At 33.6% G+C, this 18,604-nt stretch overlaps 1 protein-coding gene across 1 annotated transcript in view; it reads right to left on the reverse strand.

The window, feature by feature from the left end:
* Window positions 726-18,604, reverse strand: part of GABRG1 (gamma-aminobutyric acid type A receptor gamma1 subunit) — a 64,437-nt gene continuing 46,558 nt past the window's right edge. The window contains exons 8-9 of the mRNA XM_003128952.6: window positions 15,685-15,896; window positions 726-6,764 (exon numbers count right to left, since the gene is read on the reverse strand). Coding sequence (XP_003129000.4) covers window positions 6,495-6,764; window positions 15,685-15,896 — 482 coding nt within the window. The 3' untranslated portion in view covers window positions 726-6,494. The remainder of the gene's footprint in view (window positions 6,765-15,684; window positions 15,897-18,604) is intronic.

An 18,604-nucleotide genomic window follows, 5' to 3' on the forward strand; every position in this document is an offset into this window, starting at 1 on the left:
TAGAAAATGTATCTAATATAATGAGCTGCAATTTTTTCATCTGTTAAATAGAGCTCTATTTTGAAGAGAAAGTTATTAATATATAATGCATCTCAAGTTCAGGCATATGGCAGGTGCTCAAGAAACACTAAAACCCCATTCATCTTCATCAGGTTTTTTTATTTGATAAAGACAGCATTGAACCTAATGGAAGAATCAAACTTTCTTCTTTTAAGAACTCTGTTTTAGTGGCAGAGAAGTGAAATCTAGGAGGGTGAGGCAGAAGATAACCTCTTTCCTGACTTTCTGGCATTAATTTTCTTCCACTAACTGTTTCCTCAAATGAAATAACACATTTTCATAACACAGGGTATTTGGAATGGCCAGGTATTAACCCAAGCTAATATATTTTGTCCTCATTGATTCACCCGGGGAATAGAATACTAGGCAGTTCCAATTAGGGTGAAATCACAGGTTGTTAGAACAATCCAGAAATTCATAGTCTATGCAGTCTATGCAGTGAAAGTCATGCATAAACCTTAACTACCCCTGCCTAGCCTTTTAATCCATTTAGTTTAACTCATTTTCATAACTCTGTATCAAAGACAAACTCATCAATTTATTTTCTTAATTGGAAAAATGTGAAATAACATTGATCAGAAATTAGCTTCAATGCTAAAATCATGAATACATATTCCAAAACAATAAAGGGACACATGTGTATGAAAACTATAAAAAAGGGCACATTTCAAGAGAATGTAACTCTTTATTTCATAACAAATTACTGCATTTATTTTGCACTTAGAATCAAGGGACAGAATACCTTGAGATACCTTTGCCACATACTCACAAAATGCTCCTCAAAATGATGAGGCAGAAGCTGGCAACAGAAACCAATGCAATCACAAGCCATAAAACTTTATTATTCAAAGTGACTCCATACACTTAATGGACACAAATAACAGTTATTACAGTGGTTTATCGAGATATAAACTATTTCCATTTAAGTCAACTATATCTTGAAAGTCCTTTAATTAGCTGTTTTCAGTTTAACTGCATTACAGTCATCACAGGCTTATCTTAACTATTCACAGACTTAAAGGTTCCAGGAACACTTCATGACCCAAAAATAAATTATTTCGAGACAAATCTTCAGAAATTGAGAGTCGGGAATCAACTTCCTGGATTTGTCTGGTTACACAGCAGTTCTTTTTCTATTCACAGTTCTCCTCCTTTTCTCTCTTTATCCAAATACATTATTATTATTATTTTGTCTTAGAAAGAAAAGTTATTTGGAGAGAAAGCCCTTTTAGTGAGGAACAGATTTTTACAAAATAATAATGATCTGGACAGATTATATTTCAGATATTATTCTTTTTCAACATCCCTAGTGTGGGAAAAAACAGGTCAATAGGAAAAATAAGCATTTGAGTAAGATGTTAAAAGTAACAGCAAACGAGTATGACATCTGTTTAATGTCTGTTTATGCACAAATACCTACTGTGCAATCCAGGACTCCCTCTTTTTCACACACAGCATGTCATTCAGTTACTTTTGTCTATTAATCACAGCTTCAAGACTGCCTCATTTCCTTTCTTATTCAGGATGTATCTTTCCCCCTTCTCCATTGAAAAATAAGCATTTGAGTAAGATGTTAAAAGTAACAGCAAACGAGTATGACATCTGTTTAATGTCTGTTTATGCACAAATACCTACTGTGCAATCCAGGACTCCCTCTTTTTCACACACAGCATGTCATTCAGTTACTTTTGTCTATTAATCACAGCTTCAAGACTGCCTCATTTCCTTTCTTATTCAGGATGTATCTTTCCCCCTTCTCCATTGAACTTCAATCACCAGAATACTGACTGTCATTCTCTCTCACCTTATGTATTAAGTTAGCTTCCTAACTGGCTTTTCTTACTCCAAATATCACACACTAATAAGATGAAACTCCTGCAGGATTCATAATAATGCTTCTGTAGTCTGTAGTCACTTATCTTCAAGAACTCTTCATGAATTTATATCACTCAGCCTCTTGAAGTTTGTATTCTTGCCTCTCTTCCATAGGGATTGACCTATCTTTCTAGCCCTATCTTTGCTTGTCCCTATATGAATCTTCACCTTTAATTAAAATAGAAATTTTATTTGCGCTCGTGCTTCTATTTCTTTATTCAAGCTGTTTACTCAACTGGAAAATGTATTCTCTGTTAACCTCACCTATTGACATATTGAATTATCAAACTCCCATCTCTAAACACATATTCTCTAAGAAACCTTCCCAGCATTGTCCTCCCTCCCTTCAATTGCATAACTAATCTTCTAATTATATTATAATCTCCTCCTAGAGAGTTCATTTCTATCTTCCTTATTTTATCTAAATCAATACTTTATACATAGAAAGTGCTGGATAAATATTTGTATTAGGTTATGCCATTTCCAAAATGCAAATGTGGAAAAGACAGAACTGACCTTATATTGGCTAGAGCAATGTGATCAATAGTGTCTGAAAACTCCATTTGGAATGTTTTCACAGTCTTGGTAATGGTTTCTGTGACTTTACAGTGCTCTGTCAAGGGCTCCCTAGCCATAAAAAAGCAATGATGACCAACAGAAATGTATAACAAGCATGCCTGGACTTCATTTGGTGTGACATTGAGGAGTTAAATAAATTTGATGATACAAAGAAAAAGAGCCTAGTCAGAAATTATTTTCAAAATATTTTTGTTGGGACAAGTGCTAAATCATTAAATGTCTACACAATCACTTCAACTCCAGAGCTAAGATCAATGAAATAACTGCAAATGGGGTGTCTTGCTAGGAAATTTTACAAGGGTGAAAATAGGCACTGCTATAAAACTTTGACAATTTTTTTTTAGGGCCCCACTCGCAGTATATGGAAGATCCCAGGCTAGGGGTCAAATTGGAGCTGTAGCTTTCAGCCTAACCACAGCCACAGCAACCCAGAATCCGAGCTGCATGTATGACCTACACCACAGCTCATGGCAACGCCAGATCCCCAACCCACTGAGTGAGGCCAGGGATCAAACTCACATTCTCATGGATATCAGTAAGGTTCGTTACTGCTGAGTCACAATGGGAACTTCCAAACTTTGACAATTTTTGTACGTGTATTTATTCATTTTTTATGTGTTTATTCCATTATTATTAATTTAAATTTTATTCAAACAAATCATCCAATCTAAATCTCTTACATAATAAAACTACAAGATGCATTTCTTCACAATACCTTGACCTAGAACATAACTTCACATCTTACAATTATGAGCCCTTGTTGTGAGACTGTCAATCATTCTTTTTGATGCTGAATCATTGGCAAGAATGCATCCCTCAATGTAGGTCTTGTTCTTAAGCTAAAATATAGTAAGCTGAAATATAGTATATTTTATGATTAAGTATTGATGTCAGAATATGGGAACACACTAAAGGAGAAAAAAAACTGGGGATTTTGTGTGTATTTACTTACATTTAATGCATTTTAAGTTAAATCAGTTAATCAGATAAAGTTAGTTTTTAAAACTCCTTAATGGAATCTATACTTTTAAAATAAAATTTATCCAATGAATTGTCTAATTTCTACTTATATTAACACTTTATATTTCATTAGATTACTCTTAAATTTTGCCTTTTCCTTACTGAATTCTCAAGCAAGTTCTTTTTTCTTCTCAGAAACTACATGGCATTTAGGAATTGATTTCAATTGAGTCTAAATTTATCAATGCAATTCAAGAATAAATAAAATATTATCATGCAATTATAAATCCAAGAGAATTAAATCATATTAGTCACAATTCCCCTTCTCAGTGTTTCAGGATCCTGGTCACATATTTAGAGTATGGCTCTATGTAAATTAACCATTTTCCAAATTATTCTAAATTATTCTTTTCCACTTATCTTTCTCCTCATCTATACCCACTTTTTTGGTCCACATTACTGTTAAAAACAGTTAAAGCAGCCAGAATCACAAGTGCCAGTGAATCTAATAAAACTAAGATATAACTCACCTGGAGGAAGAAGAGCGTTTTTAAAAAAATGTTTCTCAAGATGATAAAACTAATACTCAAAAGAAGAGTTAAATGGAGATTAGAATGCATTTCCTTTGAAAGTAAGCTCTACTTGATTTCTCGTCAAAATAATCTAACTGCATTTTAACCTTTACATTCTGATTTTTAGAACTAGTAAGACTTGTACATCCCTTTCCAATCTGAATATTTAAATAGAACTGCTCAAAATACCGCTAGCTTTGAAAACAAAGCACTTGTTTTGATGATATATACAATGGATGTATATAGAAAAGCATCTGTCATATTTTATCATCATATCATGTTTTATTTTCACTTGTAAATACTGTCAACATTTAAAGCTGAGTTAATGGAATACCAGCAAGAAATGGAAAGCTAATTATATTAAGCATTTTAAAGTATTTTAAAATATGGTCATGCTCAGATAGACTTGAAAGAATCCCAGAATTAAAACTGCCCCCCATGATAATGAACAGGCTATAGCTTAACACATGGAAATAACCATGATACATTTTAGTGAAATGTATTCATCGGCACTTCATTTTTTGCTTATCTTTAAATGAATGTTTACCTTAAGAATATCCATCAATACTCAGTGTTATAAAAATGAATGCTTGAGCAATCTGTAAGTGAATATATACATGGCCAAAGTTTAATTTGGCTCTCCATTCAAAAAAAGCAGTGTCGGTGGATATTTGGGCAATATTTAATTCATGCTCACTTTTTCGAGGCTTATAAGCAAAGTGAAAAAACTCAGATGTAGGTGGTGGGTACACAGTGGAATATATTTAGATTTTAAAACACCTTATATATTCTAAACACCTAGGTATAACCATGCCAGGGCATACTCATGTATTCACTAACCATGGGGTGTCAAGTGCACAGGTGATAGCACAGGCATAATAGACCTTAATCATAAACTTCTTCATTCTGATAGTTGCTCTTGGCAATGGAAACAATTTTTGAAGCCTATATCCAAGATCACTGAGGTGATTTTCCAGATAATTAGGTGATGATGGATGTATAGGGAGTTTTTATATAGTTGATAGGCCAAACTGGTTACAGAAATCTAATGATCAAATCCTACCGTTAGCTCTCCTGTTAACAAAACAGACATTTTGGAAACTATTAACCAACAGGCTTTAAACTATATTAAGACTATTTTTGTTCCGGTCTCTGAAGACGTGAGAGAGCTCCCATACTTGCTCACTGGAGGTGCCTGTAACAAAAGCCAGCTTTAACATGATTTTTGTGCCTGCTCAGGTTTTCTTAAAAAAAAGAGGCTATCATAATGAATATGATTTGTGAAACTCATATGATTTTCCATTTTCAAGAAAAGAGATATGATTACAATTGATAACAAAGATGCAAAAGTGACCAGATCCAAATTTAGGAGCTGGGAAAGGTGATAACACAGGCTTAAAACTGCGTTGCCAGAATATTTCTGTTCTGAACAATATTAATAGCATTTATTTAAGACCATATTCTCAATGTGGATTTCAAATCAATTTGCTAGATGATAATTCTACAATAAGCCACAGTAAGTAAATACAAGCCCTATTCTTCGATGTTTTTTGTTAATTTAAGGAATGTAACACTTTTGTAGGGGGTTAAGGAAAAAGTCAGTTCTTTTTGCATTTAATTTCAGCATTGGTATATCTAAACATTTCAGTGTTAAATCTCTTCATTCTTCATAAATGCTATGAAGCTGAGAATAAAATGGTTAAATATAGCATTCTTCATTATTTTTTTTCACCTTGTATTTAAAAGAAATGACTTTGATGGTTTCCAACCTAGTTGTAAATCACAAAATCTAAATATAACTAGAGTTCTATTTAAACTTTCATCAAGAAATGAACTGGATTAAAGATAAAGTAAAAACTGGCTTTTTTGTCTTTAATTAATAAAACATTTAAAAATAAATTGATTTCTTTTGGGGAGTAAAACATAGAAATCAATCCAAGGAAATCATGGTTTTATGTTTTTAACTAGCTCTATTCCAAACAGAACATACAAATAAAAAATAAGAAAAAATCAAATTAATAATATTTCTAAGGCAAAAAATTGACATAGATATTAGGCATTGGATTAAGATGATAGATTAAATGATAGATTATATTTTAAAAAAACCTATATTAAAATTAATTCATCTTTAAAATATGAATCACAGAAGTTATAAATTCAAAATCCTAATAGGACATATGTAAAAATAAAGAAAATTAAAGTACAAATATATAATATTATTTTAATATACTAAATTTTGCAACTAATCTGTTTTATATAAATTTAAGTAAATTAATCTGAAAGCTGTTACTTTATTTACCTATGAATAGTTCAAGTAACTATTCACATTTTAACTGTAGGTTTCTGTTAACTATTCACAATTTAATTGTTGGTTTCATGTAACTGAAGGACATTGGGTTATACTGGATTTAGTCAGACTTCTTATGATTTTTGCCTAGTAAGCAGAATTTATAAGTAAAGATAGCCAACCCAATAAACCAGATTGAACAGGGCAAAAGCTGTTGGGAAAAATATGCGAGAATAGGAATCAATTTTGGCAATGCGTATGTGTATCCTTCCTTCCCTCCACGATCCTGTCCTGCAGTCTTCAAAGCAACAGAAGAAGCTGGCACAGTCTTTGCCCTCCAAACACTGGTACCCATAATCATCTTCTCCCTGTGGCAGAGTGAGGCTATTCATTGGAATCAGAGTAGATCCAGGATGGAGTCCAGAGGACATCTGAGTAAAATAATAAATGAGTTTTGAGAAAAAAAAATAGCATAGAAGAAGATTAGTTTGTCTCCTCAAGGCAAATGCAGAGACTGATATGCAGTAAAAATAATCCTAATTTCCGAAATCAAACAAATATTTAATCCTAACATGTTTTTGGTTCATAATTGACTTTGTAACACATACAAATACTATTTTATATTCCAAAGATTTTGCAGAAAATACTCAAAATGAAACATATTTTATACCTTTAGGAAGTTGAACTACTAAATTATTATTAACCATGAATCCAATTCTAAAATGAGAATAAACTACATTTTTCTATGATTTTTATACTAGTACATTTATAATGCTATAAACATTTGTTGGTTGCTATGGTTATATTCTATATTTTAGTAGTAAAGAGAATAAATATTATAGATGACATTTTGATAAAGTGGAAAACTTTGAAAAGCTGTGAATTAATTAATAAAGGATAGAAGATTGGGAGTTGCAGATAAACACAAGCCATCATATTTGGGAGAAAGAGCATGCAAGAGTTGAAAACTCAGGTTTGGGAACAGCTGGTATTCACAACTCTGCTCATTCTACCAATGTAACTATCCTCATAAGTGAAATTATATTAGCATCTAATTTTTATGATGGTCGTGATAAGTTACTTTAATAATATGTAAGATGATCAGTGCTATGTCTTGCCCAATAGTAACAGTTATTTTTACAGGGATCATTTGGGACACATATCAAATTAACATTTTATGATATCAGGGTTTTTTGTTGTTGTTGTTGTTGTCTTTTTAGGGCATATGGAGGGTCCTAGGCTACAAGTTGAATTGGAGCTGTAATTGCTGGCCTACACCACAGCCACAGCAATGCTTGATCCGAGCCGCGTCTGTGACCTCCACCATAGCTCATGGCAATGCTGGATCCTTAGTCCACTGAGTGAGGCCAGGGATCAAACCCTCATGGATATAGCAGCATTCATTAACATGTGAGCCATGACAGGAATTCCAATACCATATTCTGAATAACAAATAATAAGAATTTTTAAAAATATAAAAAATCAAGCATGGCCAGGATACTGTGGAATATTAAAGCTGTCACTTTGGAACAATCACTTTGGAGGAATCAGTCACGTTGGAGTCAGGATCTGTGGAATATTAAAGCAATCACTTAAGCTGAAATTCTAGCTATTCCCAGTGCAGCCATGTGACTGAATAAGAAATGTCACTGATCTTTTGTGTCTGTGTCTTTTGCTGTACAAAAGTCTTAATAATAATACATACATCTGATGGAGGTTTAAATGAGATAATACACATAAAATATCAAGTGAAATATTTGAAACATGTCAAGGAAGTCTCTGCTGTGGCTCAGTGGTAATGAACCTGACTAGTATCCATGAGGATTCAGGTTCGATCCCTGGCCCTGCTCAGTGGGTTAAGCATTCAGCATTACCATGAGCTGTGGTGTAGGTCTCAGATGTGTGTTGGATCCTGCATTGCTACAGCTGTGGTGTAGACTGGCAGCTGTAGCTCCAATTTGATCCCTAGCCTGGGAACCTCCATATGCCACGGGTGTGCCCTAAAAAGATAAAAAAAAAAGAAACATGGCAAGTATTCCACTGCCAATCAATATTATTTGTTGTTGTTGTACTTGTTATTGCTACTGTTGATTCCTAAAAGGATATATCAAAATTGGCTATAGTATATGTGCTAAAACAAGCAGTAATAACAATAAAAACTTGGACCTTATCAAAAATGTTACTGAAGCGTGAATAAAATGGCGAAGACTGCCTTTTTAGTAACTCTTCATCCCTCAGAACTTCCTAATATTTCAGAGGTTAAGATATGAATCTCATAATTTATTATCATCAATGTTTTTATTATCTAAACACTGAATACAATACTGAGATTATAACAGTTGTTTTATCCTGATTTTAAATTCTAGTGAAAATGTGTATAAAATTTTTTAATCCTACATTATGAAATCTCAAACCATGAAGAGTAAACACTGTATAAGAAAGATTTAGAAAATTAAACAAAAAAGAGAATTTCTTAAAATTTGGGTCTATATTCAAACCCATTTTATTTCTTAAAAGAAATATATAATCTGACTCACTAAATATTACTCATTTAGTAGATGCAAAAAGAAGCAAATAATCATATTTGGTGATATTTTCAAAAGATAAAGGCATAACACGTCATAATATCTATGTTAGAAACAAAATGTGCAGCCTGAAGATAAGAAGCAATGCCTTGAATACAAGTAAATGCATGATTCCAGATGTAAAAAACAGCAGCAGTATATTATTAAATGTTAATGACAGATCTTTTGAGGTTGACACTTGGGGATACTTGACTAGATTCCTAAATTTTAGTGTAGCACTAAAATTATGTATAAAAATGAGATGAATTGATATTCATTTTCTTGTCACTTAATACTTAAATATCATATGTTTCAATGTTGATCGGAGTGAAACATGGTTAAAATAAAAGTTTGTTGGCATAAAACTCATTCCATATATCACTCAGAACTACCATAAATGGAGAGATGGTGTGTGTTGAATGATAGCAGTTGTGCCTGAGAGGGATGATTAAAGTGCGCAGAAATGGAGAAAAACTGCACATGGTTCATTTAAAACATGGACTAATCTCTGGTGGCGATAATTATGGAGAGCTTCTACTGCAGTGACGCTTTAGATTGACAATTTTCTACTTTCCTGCTGCCTCCCCCAAAACACCCCAAATTCATAAATTGAAAGAGACTACATTTCATTGAATGATGAATGTGACTAGAAATGAATTTTATATATGCTGAGAAAAATAGCCAACAAGCTGACACAGTATCAGTAAAATAAAATGTTTTTGACACATAGATTTGTGACCTGGAAGCCACTGAAAAATTAATTGGAAGAATACAAACATTACAAACATTATTTGAAGTACAACTATAGAACCCACCTTATAATCCCTCAAATAAAAATCCTGCTGCCCTCTATTATAGCAAAACATTCAAAAAATAAAATAGATCTGTTTAAATGACATTAAAAGAAACAACATCATTTAATAGAACTTCCTTTTACTTCAAATGATGTAGTTGTGAGAATGAACCATTTTTTGTTGTTATTTCAAAAAGTCACTACAAATATAGGTGAGCCTAACATTTTGAGAAATAAATCCAATTCCCACTTTTGAAGATATATATATATGTCTGGTTATATGTTAAATACTATTACTTGTATATTAATGATATGGTTAAATATACAAAATATATTTTAAGCACCAAGATATACTAATATCAAATAAATAGTAAATAGTAAGTAAACTATTTCTGTACAAATTATATTTATATATGCATTTACACTATTCTGGAATTACTATTTAGATCATGTACTAAAATCATTAATAATATTATTAAGCAATATGATTAGCAAACATTATTACATTACTGATCTTGTGAAGTATTGATTAATGTCACTATTATTAATTTCCCATTCAAAAAGTTGCACATGAGAATGTCAAACTAAGCATAGATTTTCTCTATTCTACTTTCACAAGCCCTAGCTATGTATCAGTCAGAATTTCAAAAATTTAAAAATCCACATCAGTGTTAAAAACAGACATGAGGTGGATTTTGGTGATGCCGTGCTGAGCTGTCAATTTACATACTCCGAGAACTAGAAAGTAATTGAAATAATTATCAGAGGAAAGTTAAAAAAAGGAAAACACAAAACAAAAAACAAAAACAACAACTAATTCTGAGGGTTGGAACCAAGGATGTGGTGCAGAGAATTTTATTCTTACTTGTATATTTTTACATTATTTGAATTTTTAATTTGTTTCAACCATGCACAAGTAAGTTTCTTGCTGTATTTCACATGTCACAAATATCAAATAATCCTTCCTGGGAGCTTTGCTACATACCATTACAAGAAAGAAGGTTTATAATTTGTGAAATTGGGTATTGATATAGCTTTTCATTATTTTTGTACTCTGAAAGGTAGAAGAATGTTTATTTACATAGATATGCACTGATTGAAAATAAGACTCCTTTGTGGAGAAAAATCTGTGGGTTGGGTGCTGTGAGCAAAAACACAAATCATGACCTTTCACACATGGTCTCTACTCAGATACCCTAGTTCCACTCTCAGTAATAGGTTTCTTCTTGTACTACTGCAATAGTCTTTGTTTATCTCGCTGCTTCTTTTGCCATTCAAGCATACACTCTAAGCTATGTATAATTATCTTTCAAAAACATAGAACCACACATGCCATTTTGCTCAAAAATATCCATGACAGGGCAAAATCTAATATAGTACTGGAGATTTTCCATTCTTGGCCATAAACCACTTTTCTATCTTCAGTGTGGGTTATTTTCTTTGCTAAGATTCCTATTTTTCTAAACCAGCACTGTCCAACAGAACTTTCTGCAATGATGGACATGTTCTGTATCAGTATTGCCCAGTATGGTAGCCATGAGTTACATGTAGCTATTGAGCACTTTAAATGTGACTAATGCTGCTAAGTTACTGAATTTCAATTCTTGATTGATTTTAGTTAATTTAAATAAACCTAGCCATATGGCTAGTGGCTACTGCATTAGACAACCAACCTATGAAATATACTAGTGCACTTTTTATTCTCATATGTTAGCCTCGACTTGGCCTTACATCATGACTTCTGACTTCACTGTTCTTCCTAATTTGTTCTCCTGAAAACTGCAACTTATTCTTCAAAGAATTGCTTCACTGATGCCATGCTTTCTCTGTAATTTTCTCTATCCAATTCCTTTTGAAATAATTAGTTTACATACATTTTGAATAAATTATGCACAATGAAATGAAAGAAGGCCACCCACTGCACTGTGGCTGACAATAGCCTTTTCTCAACACTATGCACTTGTGAAGTCACTATTTCACAGACCATATTACATGATGCTTCAAGATTTCCTCTGTACAAAAGACAGGCCACTTAGGTGTCACTTTGTGGTACCTATCTCTATTTTAATACAAACATCTTTTAAAATATTTTAACTTATGTTTTATATTTTATATGTAACTTAATATTTATACCATAGAAAATATTCAGCTGCTGAAAAAGTATTTGAAATCAGTCATCTAGTTGCTAATTCCGTACAGTGCCTTTGTATACTTTTGATTTTATATTGGACCGTTATTTGTATTGTACCTTATAATCTTAAGTTTACACTTCAAATGAATTTTTTCCACAACTAGATGTAAATATCCCTGAAAGCAGAGAATACATTCTTTCATTATTCTTTTAATAGTGCCTTGTCCATGGCTAGTGAAATAAACTTCCATCATTTAAAATTTTAGCCATTGAGAGAGTGCAAATAAGTAAGTTCTGTCCTCAAATAGTATATCAAATTCCTGATGCAGGCATAAGACATTTTTATGAGATTTCTTATCATCTATGGGCTGAATTTGAATTTCAGTATGAGCTACTTTTGTTGTTGTTGTTGTTGTTTTTAAATTTTAGCACCACACCTGCAGCATATGGAAGTTCCCAGTCTAGGGGTCAAATCAGAGCTGCAGCTACCAGCCTATGCCACAGCCACAGCAATGCGGGATCCAAGCTGCATCTGCAACCTACACCACAGCTCATGCCAATGTTGGATCCTTAACCCACTGAGCAAGGCTAGGGATTAAACCCACAATCTCATGGATACTAGTCAGGTTCATTTCCATTGAGCCACAGTGGGAACTCCTGAACTACTCTCTAGTTGACTGGTTTGCTACTATTACTTTTCTGTGATTTTTACCTGTTTCATAAAGTATCTTGATACTACAACAAATATAACTTCCTACGTTTTCTTGAAAATAGATATACCCCACCTGAATCATATTCTTAATGAGTAGAAATAAAAATACAATAAAATATTTTGGATGGTAATATAGTCCAAGTCCAAATGGCATTGCCATTCACAATAAAAAAATAAAGAAGAAAGAAAGAAAATATGGGCATGAGAGAAGGACAGAAGGAAGAAAAGAAAATTGGAAAAAAAGGAGGGAAAGAGGGAAGGAAGGAGGAGTGAAGGGGAAAGAAGAAAGTAAAGGATCAAGAGGGAGGGGGAGAGAGAGAGAGAGAGAGAGAGAGAGGAAAATAAACTCCCAAACAATTGAAACAGGTGTAAAGGCAGGATGCTACAAGATTTCTGGGTCTCAGCTTGCATTTGATTCTCCTGCCCAGGACAGAGGAAAAACACATATTCTACAAAGCCCTTAAATAGAACATTTTGAGAGAACAGCAAGTAGACTGTGTTCTCCATAAAAGTGTGTTGCGATTTACCTGATTAGCAAGACCTTATAGCTGAGCACTGAACTAGGCAGGGAGTTAGATTTGATCACTGATCTAGTTTTTCACTCAAAGTGTCATTTAGTATTGAAAAAGCTCATGAGGCACATAACTGAACAAAAGAAAAACCTGTAGAATTTTATTTTGGATGACTTTAAAGAAAATAATTTTCATGCCCAAGTAGTCAATCATGTATCAGTTTAACTTTTGATATTTGCAATTTCATACTTCAGAATTCTCTTTTAATTTTTAGTCCTTAATCTTTTTTATTAAATATTTTGCTTCCTGGGCTTGATGCTAAATTTTAAATACTCAACATATAGATTTTTTTTTCTTAAGTAACTGTCATAGAACTGTGCCCAGAACATGAGTGTCCTCAATTGATATTTGATGAGTGAATGATTAAATGAACATTATAATTTTAAAGTTTGCACTACAATTTTTAAGCTTCCCAAATAAATGAGACCTCATCTAATTTTGTGGCTGAGAGCACATAATCTGGAGTCAAATGGATTATCTGTAGTCCTATAGTGGCTACTTCTTTTATTTTTATTTATTTATTTTTTTTTTGGTCTTTTTTTTTGGTCTTTGTTGTTGTTGTTGTTGCTATTTCTTGGGCCGCTCCCGCGGCATATGGAGGTTCCCAGGCTAGGGGTCGAACCGGAGCTCTAGCCACCGGCCTACACCAGAGCCACAGCAACGCGGGATCCGAGCCGCGTCTGCAACCTACACCACAGCTCATGGCAACGCCGGATCGTTAACCCACTGAGCAAGGGCAGGGACCGAACCCGCAACCTCATGGTTCCTAGTCGGATTCGTTAACCACTGCGCCACAACAGGAACTCCCTATAGTGGCTACTTCTTTGCTGAGTGGCCTTTGATAATATTAGTACCTAATATTATATACATAGGATGAAATTTGAGAATTCATGTGAGCTGGTACATTGCCTGGCTTATAATGTTAATTATATTTCTTATAAATATTTTCATTCAGAATTTCCAAAAATAAAATTGTCGAGGTAGTAATTGAACATAGCTGTGGATTAGTAAATCATGACATGGGAAATCTAGAGAGAATGCTTGACTTTGACTAAAGAGGGATAATAGAAAATCTGTGTTTTTCTTTACCTAAAATTCTAGCAAATGGATATAAAAGTTGAAGTTGTTTCTCCCTGATGCTGTGTCCATACAGAGTCCATAGTAACTCCTATGGATAAGCTAAAATAACACCAAGTTGAGAAAATCACAGGCTAATTTCTATAATCTATGTTCTGAAATATGCACCACCAACGATATTCTGCTTCCTTGGAGTATTGTGGGAATATGAAAGCAAATATGCAACGGTTTGGTCCTTAGAGTACAACATAAAATGTAAAATATAGTCTAAAAGGATGTGAATGTTTCCTAAAGAAACTGTTGAAAAATAGGGGAAGGGAAATAAAGTGTTGAATCCCGGAACTTACAAATTTAGGACATAACATGAAAAATCACATGCCTCATTATGTGAACACTATGGTAGGTTTATAAGCCACCCACGCATAGCTATTTTATACGGCCCTTATGTATATTGGTATTTTGGAACAAATCTTCTTTAAACATATTTACTGGAATCAGCAATGACTTGGCTTTTCTGTCAATATTGGAGAAATAGATGTTTACTTTTCTGAGTCCTGTAACATAAAGGAAAAATTACAAGCTTGAGCTCTGGCACCAAAAAAGTCTTGGGTTTGAGTCTTGTATCCTTCACTTCCTAAGGCTGTCCTTGTGCAAATTACTGAACTTGTATTTATAAGGTTCCTATGGGCATAAATGGAATCATGCATGTAAAATGCTTCGAGGAGATTCCTGGCACAATTAGTAAGTATTAGATGTTACTTTAATGTTTTAATTGTCATTATAAGAATAAATTATGGTTAATTATCCAACACTTAAGTATGTTAAAATCAGTAGAATCCATTTTAATTTATCAACTTGATATGATGCAAGTTTAGGTAGATATATACTTGGGAAGAGGGTATAAGAGAGTATAAATATACAAAAGCCAAAAAGAACTTACAGCTATGTCTTTCAAACATAGCTGAGTACTAACATTAAAAAGGGATCTTCGGCGTTCTCTTGTGGCACAGCAGGTTAAGGATTCAGCTTGTCACTGCAGCGGCTTGGGTCATTCTGTGGCACGGGTTCGATCCCTGGCCACGTAACTCCCACATGCCATGGACGTGGCCAAAGAAAAGAAAGGGGGGTAATCTTTATATCTAAAAATTAAGTTGATTTTATGGGGCCCCCATGTTATAAGTCCAAATCCTAGAGCAAAAATAGATTCAAAGAGAGTTCTTAAATAATGCTTTAGGTACAAAGAATTTAACATTTGTGGACAATTTTATAGTATAAGAAACCACCCTTTATGAAGGTGATCCAAGAGTCTTTTCTAGGGAAAAATATAAGTATACTTCCATTGGTAGGCAATGTTAGGTACTGCAGTTTCACCTTAAAATTATTTAACTTTTGTCAGGATACCTCAAGCATCCATATCAGTCTTGGAAAGTATAACATGAGAATTCAGAAGAGTATCTTCAATGCTAAGTTGCTGTATATAAAACAGATAATTTTAAACATACCGAGGCCTTGTTTTTTGGCTTTCTTTCTCTAGTGGTCTTTGCTTTTTTGTTGCTGGTAAAATAATGCAAGGTGCCATATTCCATCAAAGCTGCAAAAACAAAAATGAAACAAACAGAAACAAAGAGATCCATCGCAGTCACGTAAGAAACCTTAGGTAAGGACTTCCTGGCAATTGTACTCAGAGTTGTCATAGTCAGAACTGTAGTGATACCTGTGGAGGGAAGGAAAAAATAAATGAATGATGAAAAATAACTTAGAACATTTTTACTCTTCCATCTGATTTGGCAATACTGTGAGCAGAAATAAACAATGGGAACAAATGAATTTGATTACTCATGATTTGCAGGAAAAAAGTGTCCTGATAACCAGCAGCAACATTGTGTTCAATGTGTGAGTTTTAATCATCCAAATTCTCCAACCTGCAAGTAGTTGATTCCTCGTACCATCCTTCCCTTCCTCCATAATAATAGGCTATACAGTTTCAGCTGGCCTGAGCTTGCCTGGAAGAACAGCTTTTTTTTGCTGTCTTCTTTCAGCTATGTATGGCCTTAGTCTGAGATCTAGCCAAGAAGAATTAAGTCAAGGGTGTAAGCAGCCAAAAGATGGCATTAAAGAAACAGAATGCCCTTCCCTCTTCTCTTCCTCATAGCTTTCTGCTGGAATACAGTGGCCAAAGCACCACTTAATTAAAGCTACAGTGATTTGAGGTTTCCTGGCACACACAGTTAAAGAATGAATTCAAACTAGGATAGCATTTTTAAATGAATTAAACCTATTTTTTAATCTCAAAGTTTAGGTAAAGAATACAGGCAAACATATTAAAGGAAAACTTGTTTTGTTTTGTTTTGTTCTTTAGGACCACACCTGCAGCATATGGAAGTTCCCAGGCTAGGGGTCAAATTGGAGCTGCAGCTGCTGGCCTACACCACAGCCACGGCAACACCAGATCCTTAACCCACTGAGTCATGCCAGGGATGGAACCCACATCCTCATGGATACTCTTTGGGTTTGTTAGTGCTGAGCCACGACAGAAACTCCTCAAAGGAATGCTTTAAAAGTACAAAGTAAATCTTCATATTTTAAAGGACTCGGCTTTTAAAATTGGGATATTCACCTGAGCCCCAGCCCTGTGTGTGTAGTTTTGGGGGTGTCTATTTCTCTTTATCCGTAGTCTTCTTCCAGTTCTTACCATGCTAATTTTAGCCTCCCAAACACACAGCTCCTTATGCTATATCTCTTCTTATCTAAACTGCCTTTTCATTGTTTGTCTCATGATATAAGATACCATGAATGGAATTGTTTTCTCTCCAAAAAGTGTTAAGTATAATGACAAATGAATCTCAATTTGGCCAATTATTTATAGAGTAGCAACATCTGGGTGGAAAAAAAAAATAGAAAGTGTCTCTTTGGTAAAGTGAAGGCGTAGCTACTTCTTTCCCTTGTGTCTACATTGAAACATGTCTTAATAATAATTCCTTTCATAGGCCCATCTTTTTTTTTTAATCATCACTTAGGATTTAAAACAAAATTAAAGTTGAGACAGATATGATGAACCAGAAATCATGGAGGCAAATTTAAGTTCAAATTCTGATGCTCCCAGCTATTATCTCTGTGACCTCAGGGAAGTTTCTTAACACCTCTGTGCTTCTCATCTAAAATAATTGCTGGAGCAGTAGAATAAATTTTGTATAATGAATTTATACAAAAGGTATTTACTTATTTTCTTAAAGGGGATACTTAGAATATCAATTTAAAATCTTTTTTCCTTTCCAACATTAACATTTTAAATCTAGAATTTCCCCCCAAGCAATGTTTTAGCTTCATCTCACAACTATTTACATGTTAAATTTTTAATAAAATTCAGTTTGAAGTATTTTCTTATTTCCTTTTTGATTCTTTCCAAGTAAATGAGGCCATTATTAATTTATATTATTTTTATTAATTTTTAATTTACTTTCATTTTAGTCAGAAAGTATGCTCTGGAAAATTTTAGTATTTTGAATGTTATTGAGATCTTGGTTAATGTTCTGTATGCACTTGAACATTGTGTGCATTCTCGAGTTAGCACAGTGTTTTATAAATATCAATCAGTTTCAGCAGTTAATAATTGCATTCAGATTTTCAACATTGTATTTTTCCATGTAATTGTTCTATCAATGAAAGAGAAAGTTTTAAAATGTCCAATTATGATTACAGATTAGCTATTCCTCCCATTATTCCTGACAGTTTTTACTTGTCATTTTTAAACCAAAACAAGTCTTTTCATATGGTAAGTGGAAAATAATTTCAGCAACTACTAGTATCTCTTCTTTACTTGGTGCTCTGTTTTGTTTTGTTTTGTTTTTTTGTTTTGTAACTTATTAAATCATAATATTCCCATAGATGGAAGTAGATTTCCCAAGGTATTCCTAGCTTCCATAATTATGTCCCATCCCAAGTTTAAAAAAAAAAAAAAAATTGGGAGTTCCTGTCGTGGCTCAGTGGTTAATGAATCCGACTAGGAACCATGAGGTTGCTGGTTCAATTCCTGGCCTTGCTCAGTGGGTTAAGGATCAGGCATTGCCGTGAGCCGTGGTGTAGGATGCAGATGAGGCTTGGATCTGCCCTTGCTGTGGCTCTGGCGTAGGCCGGCAGCTACAGCTCCAATTGGACCCCTAGCCTGGGAACCTCCATATGCCGCGGGAGCAGCCCAAGAAATGGCAAAAAGACAAAAAAAAAAAAAAAAAAAAAAAAAAATTGAAACTAATATGTTCTTTGATTTCATTTTCAATGATGGAATTAAATTTCATGTTGCTAAAATACTATTACATTTCTATTTCATAAATAAAGGAAATCCATAACAAAACTGAGGTTCCAGATATTTATTTATTTAATTTAGAAATGATTATCATAGAATTTAGCTTGAAAATATGGTGGATT

The sequence above is a fragment of the Sus scrofa genome, chromosome 8 (genome assembly GCF_000003025.6).
Source record: "Sus scrofa isolate TJ Tabasco breed Duroc chromosome 8, Sscrofa11.1, whole genome shotgun sequence".
NCBI classification, from domain to species: Eukaryota; Metazoa; Chordata; class Mammalia; order Artiodactyla; family Suidae; genus Sus; species Sus scrofa.